General features: G+C 42.9%; 1 protein-coding gene across 3 annotated transcripts in view; it reads left to right on the top strand.

Moving 5' to 3' along the window:
* The window catches only part of LOC110495955 (ATP-binding cassette sub-family B member 6, mitochondrial), a 96,816-nt gene that overhangs the window by 9,302 nt on the left and 68,665 nt on the right, over positions 1–18,849 (top strand). For all 3 annotated transcript variants that reach the window (XM_036952465.1, XM_036952464.1, XM_036952463.1), the window contains exons 2-9: positions 1,211–1,738; positions 3,548–3,691; positions 5,912–6,101; positions 6,358–6,450; positions 9,497–9,689; positions 10,642–10,763; positions 14,285–14,394; positions 14,651–14,716. In XM_036952465.1, coding sequence (XP_036808360.1) covers positions 1,223–1,738; positions 3,548–3,691; positions 5,912–6,101; positions 6,358–6,450; positions 9,497–9,689; positions 10,642–10,763; positions 14,285–14,394; positions 14,651–14,716 — 1,434 coding nt within the window. In that variant the 5' untranslated portion in view covers positions 1,211–1,222. The remainder of the gene's footprint in view (positions 1–1,210; positions 1,739–3,547; positions 3,692–5,911; positions 6,102–6,357; positions 6,451–9,496; positions 9,690–10,641; positions 10,764–14,284; positions 14,395–14,650; positions 14,717–18,849) is intronic.

The following is an 18,849-nucleotide window of genomic DNA, read 5'->3' as shown; positions in this document are numbered from 1 at the left end:
ACAGCAACAGATCTAAGCTAGCTAATTTAGCTAGCTAGCTATCTTGATAGGTCAGACAGATAACGCCACAAATGTATTTTATAAATTTTTTATTTAACTAGGTAAGTCTCACAAATGATAGCTAGAGAAAAACTCTACTGCTAAGGTTATTCTGAAGCTCTGTCGTTGTTGTCACATTGTTTAAATATGCCCTCTGTCAAAGAGCGGGCCACCAAGAAAAACAGGCTAACAATGCCACTGGGACAAATGCATCATGATTACCATGATAATATCTGTAGTGCTCAATAAATTATTCCATGAGAGCAACAACATCTGAAGCATTTGTTTAGAAAGTTCCATTTCATATGACGACAAAAACATAAACATTGGAGTTTTTTTTGGGGGGGGGGGTTATGAAAGTAAGGTACAGTTGTTCTGAACATTTATGTACATCCAAATGAATAATTTTATTAGTTGGAATTACTATGTGCACCATGACCTCTCTGAACTGGAGCTTGTGAGGGCTTCGTTCCTACATACCAAGCTACTCCATGGTACATTAGCCGTGTGTCAGCACACCACTGTAACCTAATTCTAGTATGATATTTTGAATGAATAACAGTTGATGAAATGTGATGTGTTTCAGGTGTCTTAAGTGCCTTGACTGAATCAGAATTGGTCCACTGCCTACCCCAGATGACAGGCTAGGGTGCTTTTAGGAGCCATGACAAAAGCACTAACCATATCTTAAAGTTCACAGCCCGATATAGCAGGGTTGGCCTGGATCTCTTAGGCCTATTAGGTCTGTTAAATTATTATAGACTAGGAAAAGATGCTTGCTGTGTTTTGCTTCATAGTACAACACACACACCTCAAGGAAATTCAATCTGCTCTTGACCCTGATACATTAAGTAGGGTATAGCATGATTGTCCTGCAAAATAATGCATTGCTGCTGGGGTGGTTATGAATGGAAGAAGTTAGACTAGTTGAATGTCATCATGAATCGCAGTTTAGAATAGGATACAAATACGGTCCTGTGCAAATACTGCAGAGAATGTATTTTTGAAAACTAATTTCATGCAGTCTACTGTATGATTTCCTTTGCCTGTCCTGCCTTTTTAGAATCTCTTAACATACATGTTTCTGATCTTGAGCCCTATGTGTAGGCTTAATGTGGTAGTAATATGTCTGTTATAGTGAATACTCTCTTTCCCCTCCCTGTCTCCCCAGCTCCCAGCCACCATGGTGGTAGTGCAAAGCTACTGTGAGGCCAGCGCTTCCATCTCCGAAGCCTGGCTGGAGGGCGGCATCTCGCCCTGCTTCTACTTCACCCTGGTGCCCACCGTCCTGCTTACCCTCTCTTTCTTCTTCGGCGCCTTCCACTGCGTCTGCTACCGCCGCTACGGCACCGAGATGGAGCCCAAGTTCGTGCCGCGCTCGCGCCTCTATGGCCTCCAACTGGCAGTCTCCCTGCTCCTCCTGCTGCAGTTCCTAGGGGGGCTGGTGTGGAGGGCAGCCGGAGGAGGGGAGCTCCCCGGCTATGTGGTGCTGTACGGCTGCCTGTCCATGCTGGGCTGGGTCTGGGCAGTGTCCCTGCTAAGGCTGGAGAGGAGGAGGGTGCTGGTGAGGGACCGGACGCGGGGCCACAGCACGGTGCTGCTGCTCTTCTGGGCTGTGGCATTTTCAGCGGAGAACCTGGCCTTCGTCTCCTGGGCCAGCCCCTACTGGTGGTGGGGCCTGGAGAACACACAGCAGCAGGTGAGAGAGGACCAATGGTATTGTTGAGGGTTTAACATTATAGAATGTCCCCAATATATCACTCAAAGAGACACGTCTGTTCTACATAATGTATTTATATCTGAATGTTTCACAACCTTGCCTACTGAACGTGGCACTGGGGTCTTTTCAGGAGGGTGTAGCGTTAGAGGACCTTCAGATAGAAATGTATTTGTGTAGAATAAACATGATTAACTGTCAGGTTATGTTGGAAATGGTGTTAGATCTGTTCCTTGCATTTCTGTCTGCATCGTTTGAAACGTTTCATCTCTTTGAATGAACCCCACAGTGAGGATGAACTGTGATCCCACTCCCTAGTTTCTTTGAGGTTGTTAAAATGTTGACATATATTGTTACTGGCTATTAGTATTAAACTTAACATTGAGTTTTTACATTCCATCACACAAGTCTAGTAATTGGCCTCCTCAAAAGTCAGTTAGTCTACTCATAGGGTGTGATACTGTATCTGCATAAATGGGACACATAGGCTAGGTTTTATGTTTCTTAAATCCCATTTCGTAATGACTGTTGTGATTGTAAAAAAAATATTACAAAGCAGTTTCTCGCAAGAAGACTGCTAATATAGAAACTGGCATTCCAACCATGACACAGCAGTGAAAGGGGGCGGAACCATTATCATTAGTCAGCTTTGAGTAACTCTAGAAGTGCAGAGTCATTGCCCCATCTTGTCATTCTACATCCCTCTCCCTCTGGCCACGCCCCCAAATATAAATGTTGTAACCAATCAGAACATGCCTTTTCTTAGTCCCACCCTGTGGCTGTCATTGGTCGTCCTACTCAGCATGACTTTAGGTTGTACAAGTCATGTCTGGAAGTATGGCTGTTTAATATGTCTCCCTGGTGTGTTCAACTGATGCATTCTGAATGCATCTTCATTAGCTTTTTACCAAGCTTTCACCATCTTCGTTCTTCCAATGGGTTGTTATACCACAAAGTATATGACACGGTCCACTGTTTACTTTGTGTCATAATATGTACAGTATTTTACTTTGTACAGTCAGTCTGACTGTAACCACTGACTCACCTCTCACCTTTGAATTGAGAGGTGAGGCAGGCACCTCTGCCTCACAGAGCAGACTTGATGACGAATCTGCTGATGTGCCCTTGAGCAATGCACTTAACCATAATTGCTCCTGTAAATCGTTCTGGATAAGAGAGTCTGCTAAATGACTTAAATGTAAATTGTATGTGTTGAATGGAGTATTGAAATAGTTTTTTCTGTGTTTTATGCAGCTATGCTTGTCAGTCAGCACTTATTTAAAGGAATACAAAACTCACTTTTTAATTATTATTTTTTTTACTCCTGATGTGCACCATTTGCGATTGATGGGATTGTATTAACAGTCCCATTGGGATTGAATTATCAGTGGACAACATACAAAAATATAGTATATGAGTGCAAGATTATTTTAAATAGTCCATGTGTAATTGCTACATCCATTTTTGAACTAATGATCTACACCCATTGATTCTTGAAGATTATAACTTTTGAATGCCTCATGAGCTTAGTTCAACTGTCATACCCCATATGAGCTTGTTTTACTTTAATGTTTATAACATTGTAAATGTAAACAAACAGTGTATAACCTCTAAAGATGGTTAAAACTATAATGTTTATACCATGGATGGTCAGTCCTTGCATCCATAGCTCTGTCTATGTATTTGAGTGGTTCTATTTCTCCAAGCCATTCCCTCAGCTTTTTACCAAAACTGCAGTTTGCCCCTTTAAAGGTTCAGTCATGACTTAGCGTTTTTCATTCATTACCTCAGGTGGAATTTTCTCTGTGGTTGATGCGCTACATCGGCACAGGAACACTCTTCTTCCTGGGCCTGAAGGCTCCGGGATTACCACGGAGACCGTACATGCTCCTGATCAACGAGGACGAACGTGACGTGGAGGGCGGCACTGGCCAGGTAACCTAGTAATGGAATCAAATGTTATTTCTCACATGCGCCGAATACAACAGGTGTAGACTTTACCGTGAAATGCTTACTTACAAGCCCTTAACCAACAATGCAGTTTTAAGAAAATAGAGTTAAGAAAATATTTACTAAATTAACTAAAAGTAAAAAAAAAATCATTTTTTAAAATATCACATTAAAATAACAATAACGAGGCATTTTACAGGGGGTACCAGCACCGAGTCAATGTGCGGGGGTAGAGGTTAGTCAAGGTAATTGAGGTAATATGTACAGGGAGTTAAGGGTAAAGTGACTGCATAGATAATAAATAGTGAGTAGCCACAGTGTAAAAAAAGGTATAGGGGTCCTGGATGGCAGGACGCTTGGCCCCAGTGATGTACTGGGCCGTATGCACTACCCTCTGTAGCGCCTTACGGACGGATGCTGAGCAGTTGCCATACCAGGCCTCGATGCAACCGTTCAGGATGCTCTCAATGTTGTAGCTGTAGAACTTTTTGAGGATCTGGGAACCCACCAATCTTATCAGCCTCCTGAGGAGGAATAGGCATTGTTGTGCATTCTTTGCGACTGTCTTGGTGTGTTTGGACCATGACAGTTTCTTGGTGATGTGGACACCAAGGAACTTGAAGCACTCGACCCACTCCGCCACAGCCCCGTCGATGTGAATGGAGGTGTGTTCGGCCTTCCATTTCATGTAGTCCATGATCAGCTCCTTTGTCTTGCTCACGTTGAGGGAGGTTGTTGTCCTGGCCTGACCTCCTTCCAAAATGCTGTCTCGTCATTGATCAGGCCTTCCACTGTTGTTTCGTCATCAAACTTAATGATGGTGTTGGAGTCATGCTTGGCCAGGCAGTCATGGGTGAACAAGGAGTACAGGAAGGGACTAAGTACGCACCCCTGAGGGGCCCTCATGTTGAGGATCAGCGTGGCAGATGTGTTGTTGCCTACCCTTACCACCTGGGGGGGCGGCCCATCAGGATCCAGTTGCAGAGGGAAGTGTTTAGTTCCAGTGTCCTTAGCTTAGTGATGAGCTTTGTGGGCACTATGGTGTTGACTACAGCTCAGCATTCAATGAACAGGTGTTCCTTTTGTCCAGGTGTGAAAGGGCAGTGTGGAGTGCAATTGAGATTGCATCATCTGTGGATCTGTTTGGGCTGTATGCAAATTGGAATGGATCTAGGGTTTCCAGGATGATGGTGTTGATGTGAGCCATGACCAGCCTTTCAAAACACTTCATGGCTACCAACTTGAGTGCTACTGGGTGGTAGTCATTTAGGCAGGTTACCTTGGCATTCCTGGGCACAGGCACTGTGGTGGTCTGTTTGAAACATGTAGGTATTACAGACTCGGTCAGGGAGAGGTTGAAAATGTCAGTGAAGGCACTTGACAGTTAGTTCACACATCCTCTGAGTACACTTCCTGATAATCTGTCTGGCGCCATGGCCTTGTGAATGTTGACCTGTTTAAAGGTCTTGCTCACATTGGCTACGGAACAGCTGGTGCTCTCATATGCATGCTTCAGTGTTGCTTGCCTCGAAGTGAGCATAAAAGGCATTTAGCCTGTCTGGTAGGCTTGCGTCATTGGGCAGCTGGCGGCTGGGTTTCCCTTTGTGGTCCGTAATAGTTTGCAAGCCCTACCATATCCGATGAGCGTCAGAGCCGGTGTAGAAGGATTCTATCTTAATCCTGTATTGATACTTTGCCTGTTTGATGGTTCGTTTGAGGGCATATCAGGAATTCTTATAAGCGTATGGATTAGTGTCCCGCTCCTTGAAAACGGCAGCTCCATGGCTTCTGTTTGGGACATGTACGTACGGTCACTGTGGGGACGATATCATCAATGTATTTATGGATGAAGCCGACGACTGAGGTGGTATATTCCTCAATGCCATTGGATGAATCCCAGAATTTATTCCAGTCTGTGCTAGAAAAACAGTCCTGTAGCTTAGCATCCGCTTCATCTGACCACTTCAGTATTGAGCGAGTCACTGGTACAACCTGCTTTAGTTTTTGCTTGTACGCAGGAATCAGGATGATCAAAGTTTTTTTTCTTTTTCTGGTTGCACAGGTGACATGTTGGTAGAAATGAGGTCAACCCGATTTAAGTTTGCCTGCATTAAAGTCCCCGGCCACAACCTTTTTTGTTGTTGTTTATTGTCTCTGTCTGTATTTATTACACAATAACCCCTAATATCTCTATCTGTATGCCAGCCCCTGTTGGATGGGGCAGAGGAATCTCAGTCTACCTGGCAGGACTTTGGGCAGAAGGTGCGTCTGCTGGTGCCCTACATGTGGCCCAAAGGCAGCATGCTGTTACAGGGCCTGGTGGTGCTCTGTCTGTGCCTGCTGGGTCTGGAGAGGGTCATCAATGTCTTCGTGCCCATCTACTACAAGAACATTGGTGAGAGAGCATCCCTCCTTTCGCAACATCTGCCCTAGATCCAGCTTTTATCTGGATTCCTTTTTAAATTCCTACGTGTTTGCTGTCACAGCCTTATTGGTTGTGTTGCAGGTTGTCTTTATTGGTGCTGCGCTGCATATTCTCAGAAGTATTGTGTGATATCATTGTGGCTATGATAATCTGCCCAGCAAAACTGCAGAAAAGATGACCTGGGACTGTCGACCCTTTTCAAAACCTCTCTCTCTCACTCTTATAGTGAATGAGCTGACTGATGGAAGCAGCTGGAAGACCTTGGCCACCACTGTGTGTGTCTATGTCTTGCTCAAGTTCCTGCAAGGTGGAGGGGCAGGTGAGTGCAAGGCTCTAAAGTGCGACTCATTTGGTAAATAATATTTTGCCCTGCGACTACTTTTTTATTTCGGGAGCACTGTGCAAGTATGAAAAAAATCTCCCAGATAATTGTTGTAATGATAAGACTTAGCCGTACCGTTGTCTCTGAGTTCCCTAGAGAAATAAGCGAGTGCAGATTCGTTAGTGTCCTTGTTGCACCATTACTACAGCGAAAGCGGCTTGTTTCTAGCCCAACCAGGTCAAAAGATCTGACCCGTATTAGCGCCGCAACATTTTTATCTTCCTATAGCGGATAGCTGGGACCACATTTTACATTCATAAACCATGTTGTGGGCCATTCTAAAACTACTCGCGAACCATTTGTTGACACTTTGTTCTGTCATTGGCTAGCTAGCTAACAACCTGGTGACTTGACCAGTCTATCCAGACATTTGGGGGCACAGAAAGAAAGGAAAAGGGATAGCTTCTTCAGGAGATCAATGAATATAGCAATGAATGAATGAGGGATATATTGCATGTCATCATCACAAACCTGAGTTTTTAGAGAGTAAAATGTGTAAAATGTTTTATCTAATCTCAAACAATATGGTGTATTTGCCGACCGCAATTTTCTGATGTGGTCATTCCTTGATATCAGGAAACGTCCATTGGTGCCTGCCATTGGTCAATTCTGGTGTTATGCAACGGATGGTTTCTCGACACATGATTTGTTTACATGGCAGGTTAGGATAATTAACGTGGCAGTTTAGGATAATTAACGTGGCAGGTTGGGAGAAGACTAAAGTTAGGAAAAGGGTTGGGTTTAGCTACAATGCTACACTTGTCAACAACTGTTGTCCCCAACGTGAAAGAAACGGCCAAGGACCAATGGCGAGCATCAATGGGTGTAATTTGATGGGTCAAGAAACCCCTATATAAAAAATTTTAAAAAACGCCCATAATTGCTGTCTGCAATTACACCCATCTCTCTCTCAATAGGAAAATAGTGCTTTTAATATTCTACAAATTACATTGTAATTTCAATTAGCAGTATTTGTATCAACGTTTTAGCTTTTATAATAACCTCATGTATTTACAGTGTTACATATTAGTTTCCAGGGCACAACATGTGCTTCAAAAGCAGCTATAATTCATCAAAGCCAAATATAAGCTATAAATCAATCAATGTAACAATACAGTGGTGCAAAAAGTATTTAGTCAGCCACCAATTGTGCAAGTTATCCCACTTATAAAGATGAGAGAGGCCTGTAATTTTCATCATAGGTACACTTCAACTATGAGTGACAAAATGAGAAAGAAAAGAAATTCCAGAAAATCACATTGTAAGATTTTTAATGAATTTATTTGCAAATTATGGTGGAAAATAAGTATTTGGTCACCTACATACAAGCAAGATTTCTGGCTCTCACAGACCTGTAACTTCTTCTTTAAGAGGCTCCTCTGTCCTCCACTCGATACCTGTATTAATGGCACCTGTTTGAACTTGTTATCAGTATAAAAGACACCTGTCCACAACCTCCAAACTCCACTATGGCCAAGACCAGAAACAAAATTGTAGACCTGCACCAGGCTGGGAAGACTGAATCTGCAATAGGTAAGCAGCTTGATTTGAAGAAATCAACTGTGGGAGCAATTATTAGGAAATAGAAGACATACAAGACCACTGATAATCTCCCTCGATCTGGGGCTCCACGCAAGATCTCACCCCGTGGGGTCAAAATGATCACAAGAACGGTGAGGAAAAATTCCAGAACCACACGGGGGGACCTAGTGAATGACCTGCAGAAAGCTGGGACCAAAGTAACAAAGCCTACCATTAGTAACACACTACGCCGCCAGGGACTCAAATCCTGCAGTGCCAGACGTGTCCCCCTGCTTAACCAGTACATGTCCAGGCCCGTCTGAAGTTTGCTAGAGAGCATTTGGATGATCCAGAAGAAGATTGGGAGAATGTCATATGGTCAGATGAAACCAAAATATAACTTTTTTGGTAAAAACTCAACTCGTTGTGTTTGGAGGACAAAGAATGCTGAGTTGCATCCAAAGAACACCATACCTACTGTGAAGCATGGGGGTGGAAACATCATGCTTTGGGGCTGTTTTTCTGCAAAGGGACCAGGACGACTGATCCGTGTAAAGGAAAGAATGAATGGGGCCATGTATCGTGAGATTTTGTGTGAAAACCTCCTTCCATCAGCAAGGGCATTGAAGATGAAACGTGGCTGGGTCTTTCAGCATGACAATGATCCCAAACACACCGCCCGGGCAACGAAGGAGTGGCTTCATAGAAGCATTTCAAGATCCTGGAGTGGCCTAACCAGTCTCCAGATCTCATCCCCATAGAAAATCTTTGGAGGGAGTTGAAAGTCCCTGTTGCCCAGCAACAGCCTCAAAACATCACTGCTCTAGAGGAGCATGGAGGAATGGGCCAAAATACCAGCAACAGTGTGTGAAAACCTTGTGAAGACTTACAGAAAACTTTTGACCTCTGTCATTGCCAACAAAGGGTATATAAAAAAGTATTGAGATAATACTTTTGTTATTGACCAAATACTTATTTTCCACCATAATTTGCAAATAAATTCATTAAAAATCCTACAATGTGATTTTCTGGATTTTTTTCCCCTCATTTTGTCTGTCATAGTTGAAGTGTACCTATGATGAAAATTACAGGCCTCTCTCATTCTTTTTAAGTGGGAGAACTTGCACAATTGGTGGCTGACTAAATACTTTTTTGCCCCACTGTATATATATATATATATATATTCTGGTGCTCCTAAATTTGATGTGGTGCCCCTAACTTTTTAAAATTGGGAACACCAGTGATACCAATACATTTAGAAAAAACATTTAGAGCCCTAGGTGAGGGGAATTTCACCTTCCATATTGTCTTTCTCTGCTACACCCATTCCTTGGTCTCCTTGAGTACTGTTATTTTAAATGTCTCTCTCGCTCTATATATCTCCTCTCCTCAACCCCACTCTTACCATTCCCCCCTGCCCTTTCCCTCTTCTTCTCTTTCCTGAACCTCACTCTCTCCCTAGGTGCGTCTGGCTTCATCAGTAACCTGCGCTCCTTCCTGTGGATCCGCGTGCAGCAGTACACCAACCGGGTGGTGCAGGTGCGTCTGTTCGGCCATTTACACTCACTGTCACTGCGCTGGCACCTGGGCCGACGCACCGGAGACGTCCTGCGTAGCATCGACCGCGGCACCTCCTCCATCAACAGCCTGCTCAGGTGAGCCTCCAAATAATAAATTGTGTCCGTGGTTTTCTGAGCCACGCCCCTACCTTTTTTTAAAGGTATGCATATCTGTATTCCCAGTCTTGAGAAACACATAGTTTAGGGCCTAATGAATTCATTTCAAGTCACTGATTTTCCTTATGAACTGTAACTCAGTAAAATATTTTAAGTTGTTGCATGTTGCGTTTTATATTTTTGTTCAGTGTATATACTGTACAGAGCCTTCAGAAAATAATCACAACCCTTGACCTTAAACAAAACAACAAATGATTTAAAAATGAAAAACTGAAATGTCTTGAGTCAATAAGTATTCAGCCACTTTGTTATGTAAAACTTAAATAAGTTCAGGAGTAAAAATTTACTTAACAATAACATTTAAAAAGCATACATGGAATATCCCTTTGAGCATGGTGAAGTTAGTAATTATACTTTGGATGTTGTATCAATACTCCAAGTCACTACAAAGATACAGGCATCCTTCCTAACTCAGTTGCCGGAGAGTAAGGAAACCGCTCAGGGATTTCACCATGAAGCCTATGGTGACTTTAAAACAGTTACAGAGTTGGCTGTTATAGGCTGTGATAGGAGTTGGCTGTAATGGCTGTGATAGGTTAGCCATCAGCGGCAGCTCACCGCTGCTAAATGAATATAGGGGAAATGCTGAACATACGTGTTTGATCTTGGTGTGATTTACCTTATCCTCAAAGTTTAGAGACTGCTTCCTCAGGGGTTTACTCAATTGTCAAAAAGAGAGATTAAACTGTTCTCCTTTCCACCTTAAAATTGAGTCTACATTCAATTTCTTCCATCACTACCAACCAGTGTGATGTGACCCAACTATGATCCCCCTGTAGTATGTCTTAGTTTCTTAGTATCATCCTAACCTGTGGACAGTCTGTGTGTTCATTCCGAGTTAAACCTGGCCTCCCTCTCTTTCTCTCCACAGCTACATTGTATTCAGCATCTTCCCCACCATCGCAGATATCGTCATCTCCATCATCTACTTCATCACCTACTTCAACGCCTGGTTCGGACTCATCATATTCATCTGCATGTTCCTCTACCTCAGTGAGTACAAGGCCTCCTTTCCAGAACCAATTCAGTTATATTTCTAAGAGAGTCAAATAAGAGAGTCAAATGTGTGAAATACTTTCAAATGACTTGACCTGCACCAATGGAATAGTCCCAAAAGTGTAAATTAAATCTAATCAAAATGTATTGGTCACATGCGCCGAATACAACAGGTATTCACCTTACAGTGAAATGCTTAATTACGAGCCCCTAACCAACAATGCATTAAAAAATGTAAAATACAGATAAGAAATAAAAGTAACAAGTAATTAAAGAGTAGCAGTTAAATAACAATTTATTTATTTATTTTTTATTTTACCTTTATTTAACTGGGCAAGTCAGGTAAGAACAAATTCTTATTTTCAATGACGCCCTAGGAACAGTGGGTTAACTGCCTGTTCAGGGGCAGAACGACAGATTTGTACCTTGTCAGCTCGGGGGTTTGAACTTGCAACCGTCCGGTTACTAGTCCAACGCTCTAACCACTAGGCTACCCTGCCGCCCACAATAGCGAGACTATGTACAGAGGGGGTCCGGTACATAGTCAATGTGTGGGGGAACCGGTTAGTTGAGGTATTATGTACATGGGTAGAGTTATTAAAGTGACTATGCATAGATGGTAACAACAGAGAGTGGCAGCGGTGTAAAAGAGGGGGGGGGGGGGGGGGGGGGACAATGCAAATAGTCTGGGTCTTATGGCTTGGGGGTAGAAGCTGTTTAGAAGCCTTTTGGACCTAGACTTGGCGCTCCTGTACCGCTTGCCGTGCGGTAGCAAAGAGAACAGTCTATGACTTGGGTGGCTGGAGTCTTTGACAATTTTTAGGACCTTCCTCTGACACCGCCTGGTATAGAGGTCCTGGATAGCAGGAAGCTTGACCCCAGTGATGTACTGTGCCTTTTACACTACCCTCTGTAGTGCCTTGCGGTCGGAGGCTGTGCAGTTGCCATACCAGGTAGTGATGCAACCAGTCAGGTTGTTCTCGATGGTGCAGCTGTAGAACCTTTTGAGGATCTGAGAACCCATACCAAATCTTTTCAGTCTCCTGAGAAGGAATAGGTTTTGTCGTGCCCTCTTCACAGCTGTCTTGGTGTGCTTGGACCATGTTAGTTTGTTGGTGATGTGGACACCAAGGAACTTGAAGCTCTCAACCTGCTCCACTGCAGCCCCGTCGATGAGAATGGGGGCGTGCGCGGTCCTCCTTTTCCTCTAGTCCACAATCATCTCCTTTGTCTTGACCACGTTGAGGGAGAATTTGTTGTCCTGGCACCACACTGCCAGGTATCTGACCTCCCTATAGGCTGTCTCGTTGTTGTCAGTGATCAGGCCTACCACTGTTGTGTCATCTGCAAACTTAATGATGGTGTCGGAGTCATGCCTGGCTGTGCAGTCATGAGTGAACAGGGAGTGCAGGAGGGGACTGAGCATACACCCCTGAGGGGCCCCTGTGTTGAGGATCAGCGTGGCGGATGTGTTGTTACCTAACCTTACCACCTAGGGTGGCCCATCGGGAAGTACAGGATCCAGCTGCAGTGGGAGGTGTTCAATCCCAGGTTCCTTAGCTTATTGATGAGCTTTGAGGGCACTATGGTGTTGAATGCAGAGCTGTAGTCATTGAATAGCATTCTCACATAGGTTTTCCTTTTGTCCAGATGGGAAAGGGCCGTGTGGAGTGCAATAGAGATTGCATTATCTGTTGGGGCAGTGTGTAAATTGGAGTGGGTCTATGGTTTCTGGGACAATGATGTTGATGTGAGCCATGACCAGCCTTTCAAAGCTACATGGCTACAGATGTGAGTGCTACAGGTCGGTAGTCATTTAGGCAGGTTGCTTTAGTATTCTTGGGCGCAGGCACTATGGTGGTCTGCTTAAAACATGTTGGTATTATAGACTCAGACAAGGAGAGTTTGAAAATGTCAGTGAAGACACTTGCCAGTTGGTCATCGCATGCTCGCAGTACACGTCCTGGTAATCTGTCTGGCCCTGCAGCCTTAAAGGTCTTACTCACATCGGCCACAGAGAGCGTGATCATAGTCTTCCGGAACAGCTGGTGTTCTCATGCTTGTTTCAGTGCCATTTGCCTCGAAGTGAGCATAGAAGTAGTTTAGCTCATTTGGTAGGCTCGTGTCACTGGGCAGCTCTCGGCTGTGCTTCCCTTTGTAGTCTGTAATGGTTTGCAAGCCCTGCCACATCCAACGAGCATCAGAGCCGGTGTAGTACGATTCAATCTTAGTCCTGAATTGACACTTTGCCTGTTTGGTGGTTCGTTGGAAGGCATAGTGGGATTTCTTATAAGCTTCCGGGTTAGAGTCCCGCTCCTTGAGTGGCAGCTCTAGCCTTTAGCTCAGTGCGGATGTTTCCTGTAATCCATGGCTTCTGGTTGGGGTATGTACGTACGGACACTGTGGGGACGACGTCATTGATGCACTTATTGATGAAGCCAGTGACTGATGTGGTGTACTCCTCAATGCCACCGGAAGAATCCTGGAACATATTCCAGTCTGTGCTAGCAAAACAGTCCTGTAGCTTAGCATCTGCTTCATCTGACCACTTTTTTATTGATCTAGTCACTTCCTGTGTTAATTTTTGCTTGAAAACAGGAATCAGGAGGATAGAATTGTGGTCAGATTTACCATGTGGAGGGCGAGGGAGAGCTTTGTATGTGTCTTTGTGTGTGGAGTAACGGTGGTCTAGAGTTTTTTTTCCCTCTGGTTGCACATTTAACATGCTGATAGAAATTTGCTAAGTTTCTCTGCATTAAAGTTCCCTGCAACTAGGAGCACTGCCTCTGGGTGAGTGTTTTCTTGTTTGCTTATGTCAGAATACAGCTCATTCAATGCTGTCTTAGTGCTAGCCTCTGACTGTGGTGGTATCTAAACAGCTACGAAAAATACAGATGAAAACTCTCTAAGTAGATAGTGTGGTCTACAGCTTATCATGAGATACTCTATCTCAGGCGAGCAATAGCTCGAGACTTCCTTAGATATTGTGCATCAACTGTTATTATATCCAAAGATTGCATGTTTGCCAGCAGAATGGAAGGAAGTGGGGGTTATTTGATCGCCTGCGAATTCTCAAAAGGCAGCCCGCCCTTTGGCACCTTTTTCTCCACCTCCTCTTCACACATATCACGGGGATCTGGGCATGTTCCCGAGAAAGCTGTATATAGTTTGCGTTGGGCTCATCAGACTCGTTAAAAGAAAAAAAGGATTCTACCAGCCCGTGGGGAGTAAACGCAATCCTGATGTCCAGAAGTTATTTTCGGTCATAAGAGACGGTAGCGGCAACATTATGTACAAAATTAGTTAAAAAATAAGTTACAAACAACGCAAATAAACAAACAAAAAACACAATCGGTTGGGGACACGTTAAACGTCTGCCTTCTTCTCCGGCGCCATTTTTAATCAACTCCAAGCTAAATCAATCACACCTATTTGAAAGTATTTTACATATGCGTTCGACCGAGATCCAGTAATACCGATGTAATATTTCATAATGGTCCATCGATACATCTCTTCAGCCCTTACCATCATCATCACGGAATGGAGGACCAAGTACAGGCGAGACATGAACACCCAGGACAACAACACAAAGTCCAAGGCTGTGGACTCCCTGCTCAACTTTGAGACGGTAACGAGATGGTCCCATTGACCTTTAACCTCTACTTGGATTGTGTTCTTTAGGGCACACAACAGAACATTTTTAAAAACATTATTCAACGTAAACATTCCAGGTAGTCCCTCCCAGTTTGTCTGTTTGATGCTTAATGAACATGACCCAGAATCCCTACCTGCCATGGTGGCACATGAAGATGCCCGCAAACATATTGCATTTCTGCAATATGAGAGTTGCTTCATGGCTGCGATTTGTAATGTTTTTCCAACAGGTGAAGTACTACAACGCAGAGAATTACGAGGTGAACCGTTTTGAGGACGCCATTCTGAAGTATCAGGTAATCCAGGCTATAGATGTCAAACTCTGATGAGTTGAGAATATAGATCTGAGTGCTTGCTTTGGTTTTTCACATGCACAGTCCCAAGAACCCAGCAGAAATCAGCTTTTCTTATATATGACTTTCATTTATCTGTCCAGTCTTTTATATTTAGCCAACAGTTGCATTCATGAGTTGTATTGACAAATGTCAATGATAAACATTAGGTCAGCCAAAGCAAAAATCTGATAAACATACATTTATATGACTACTGTAAGTACAGAAGTTGTTTGTTCATCGGGAAATGAATGTCCAACTAGACAGTGACAACTGGAGTTTGACAGCAATTATGTAAGCGTATTACAGTATTAAATTACAGACACTTTGTCCTGGGATTTCCTATGATCTTCTATGTAGAAGAACCCCTTATCTTCTAACGATTCTTGTGTTGCTTGTGAGTGTTCGTGGGAGTCTCATCTTTTCATATACTGTATAGCTTTTAATAGTTTGTAGCTCAAACCATTCGGACTCTACAGATGTTTTTGTTTACAAAACCCTGCCCTGGTCCCCTTCAAGCTCCACCCTTGTCTCACAAATACCACTCTAGCTCAACCCCTGTTAATCACACAGACTATGGATGCAGAAGAAATAGACAAATCCAATGTTACAATCCAGAAGTCTGTAGTGCAAACACACAATCTATAAAGTTAGAAGTCCTAAATCACACCTTCATTATGGTGGTGCTCATTGTCTTAACTTGCAAGCCCCTACCCAGCAGTGCAGTATTCAATATAATATCAAAAAAGTATAATTTAATAAGAAAATGTTTTGTAATAACACAAGAAATAAGAGAGGAAGCTATATACAGGGTACATGTGCAATGTGCAGGAATACTGGAGTTAGGTATGTACATGTAGGCAGGGATTAGGAGAAAGTGACTGGTAGCAGGATAAATAATAATAGTAAGTTTTAGTGTGTGTGGTGAGTGAGTGTCAGCAGGTGTGACAGGCGGATGAATACACAGTGCTTTCAGAAAGTATTCATACCCCTTGACTTATTCCACATTTAGTTTTTACAGCCTAAATTCAAAATAGATTAAATAGAATTTTGTCTCACCCATCTACACACAATACCCCATAATGAGTAAGTGAAAAATGTGTTTTTAGACATTTTTGCAAATGTATTTAAACTGAAATACAGAAATATCAAATTAACGTAACTATTCACTCTCAGGAGTCAATACTTTGTAGGAGCACTTTTCGCAGTGATTACAGCTGTGAGTCTTTCTGGGTAGGTCTCTAAGAACTTTCTACACCTGGATTGTGTAACATTTGCCCATTTTTATTCTTTAAAAACTCTTCAAGCTCTGTCAAATTGGTTGTTGATCTTGCCTTAGATTTTAAAGTAGATTTAAGTCAAAACTGTAACTCAGCCACTCAGGAACATTTACTGTCTTCTTGGTAAGCAACTCCAGTGTAGATTTGACTTTGTGTTTTAGGTTATTGTCCTGCTGAAAGGTGAATTCATCTTTCAGTGTCTGGATTTTGCCTGTGCTTGGTTCCATTCCGTTAAAAAAAAAATATTCTGGAAAAACTCCTCAGTCCTTAATGATTACAAGCATACCCATAACATGATGCAGCCACCACTATGCTTGGAGAGTTACGGTACTCAGTTAATTGCTTTGACACATTTCTTGCAGCAGGTAGTCTAGTAATTAGAGTGTTAGGCCAGTAACAGGAACGGTTGCTGGATTGAATCCCCGAGCTGACAAGGTAAAAATCTGTCATTCTGCCCCTGAGCAAGGCAGTTAACCCACTGTTCCCCGGGCGCCGAAAACGTGGATGTCGATTAAGGCAGCCCCCTGCACCTCTCTGATTGAGGGGTTGGGTTAAATGCGGAAGACACATTTCAGTTGAATACATTCAGTTGGACATCTGATTAGGTATCCCAACTTTCCCTTTCCCTATTACTTTAGTGCCTTGTTGGAAACAGGATGCATGTTTTGGAATATTTTTATTCTGTACAGGCTTACTTCTTCTCACTCTGTCAATTAGTTTAGTATTATGGAGTAACTACAATGTTGTCGATCCATCCTCAGCTTTCTTCTATCACAGCCAAGTAACTGTTTTAAAGTCACCATTGGCCTCATGGTGAAATTCCTGAGCGGTTTCCTTCCTCTCTGGCAACTGAGTTAGGAAGGATGCCTGTATTTTTGTAGTGACTTGGTGTATTGATAGACCAGCCAAAGTGTAGTTAATAACTTCACCATGCTCAAAGATATTCAACATTAGCTTTTTTTTAAATCTACCTATAGGTGCCCTTCTTTGGTGCCCTTCTGCATTGGAAAATCTCCCTGGTCATTGTGGTTGAATCTGTGTTTGAAATTCACTGCTCGTCTGAGGGACCTTACAATTATCTGTATGTGTGGGGTACAGAAATGAGCTAGTCATTAAAAAATCATGTTCAACATTTACTGCACACAGAGTGAGTCCATGTGACTAATGTGACTTTAAGCACATTTTTACTCCTAACTTATTTAGACTTGCCGTAACAAAGAGGTTAAATACTTATTGACGCAAGACACTTCAGATTTTAATTTTTAATTAATTTGTAAAGATGTCTAAAATTTATAATTCCACATTATGGGTTATTGTGTGTGTGTGTGTGGGCCAGTGACCAAAAAATCTAAATTTAATCCATTCAGGCTGTAACACAACTAAATGTGGAAAAAGTCATAAATAGTTTCTGAAGGCGTTTTACATGTAAACAAAAGTGACTGGTAGCATATATTTAAATACTATGGTAATATACGAATGATAATATATACAGTTGAAGTCGGAAGTTTACATACAACTTAGCCAAATACATTTAAACTCAGTTTTGCACAATTCCTGACATTTAATCATAGTAAAAATTCCCTGCATTAGGTCAGTTGGGATCACCACTATATTTTATGAATGTGAAATGTCAGAATAACAGTACAGAGAATGATTCATTTCAGCTTTTATTTCTTTCATCACATTCCCAGTGGGTCAGAAGTTAACATACACTCAATTAGTATTTGGTAGCATTGCCTTTCAATTGTTTAACTTGGGTCAAATGTTTCAGGCAGCCTTCCACAAGCTTCCCACGGTAAGTTGGGTGAATTTTGGCCCGTTCCTCCTGACAGAGCTGGTGTAACGGAGTCAGGTTTGTAGGCCTCCTTGCTGGCACACGCTTTTTCAGTTAAGCCCACAAATTTTCTATAGGGTTGAGGTCAGGGCTTTGTGATGGCCACTCCAATACCTTGACTTTGTTGTCCTTAAACCATTTGGAAGTATGCTTGGGGTCATTGTCCATTTGGAAGACCCATTTGCAACCAAGCCTTAACTTCCTGACTGGTGTCTTGATATGTTGCTTCAATATATCCACATCATTTTCCATCCTCATGACGCCATCTATTTTGTGAAGTGCACCAGTCCCTCCTGCAGCAAATCACCCCCACAACATGATGCTGCCACCCCCGTGCTTCACGGTTGGGATGGTGTTCTTCGGCTTGCAAGCCTCCCCTTTGTCCTCCAAACATAACGATTGTCATTATGGCCATACAGTTTTGTTTCATCAGACCAGAGGACATTTCTCCAAAAAGTATGATTTTTGTCCCCGTGTGCAGTTGCAAACCGTAGTCTGGCTTTTTATGGCGGTTTTGGAGCAGTGGCTTCTTCCTTACTGAGCGGCCTAACAGGCGATATAGGACTCGTTTTACTGTGGATAGATACTTTTGTACCTGTTTCCTCCAGCATCTTCACGAGGTCCTTTGCTGCTGTTCTGAGATTGATTTGCACTTTTCGCACCAAAGTACGTTCATGTCTAGGAGACAGAACAGAGTCTCCTTCCTGAGCGGTATGACGGCTGCGTGGTCCCATGGTGTTTCTACTTGCGTACTATTGTTTGTACAGATGAACGTGGTACCTTCAGGCGTTTGGAAATTGCTCCCAAGGATGAAACAGACTTGTGGAGGTCTACAAATGTTTTTTTTTGGCTGATTTCTTTAGATTTTCCCATGATGTCAAGCAAAGAGGCACTGAGTTTGAAGGTTAGCCTTGAAATACATCCACAGGTACACCTCCAATTGACACAAATTATGTCAATTAGCCTATCAGAAGCTTCTAAAG

Source organism: Oncorhynchus mykiss, chromosome 18 (assembly GCF_013265735.2).
Source record: "Oncorhynchus mykiss isolate Arlee chromosome 18, USDA_OmykA_1.1, whole genome shotgun sequence".
Classification (NCBI taxonomy): Eukaryota; Metazoa; Chordata; class Actinopteri; order Salmoniformes; family Salmonidae; genus Oncorhynchus; species Oncorhynchus mykiss.
This window is presented reverse-complemented; position numbering and strand designations above follow the sequence as displayed.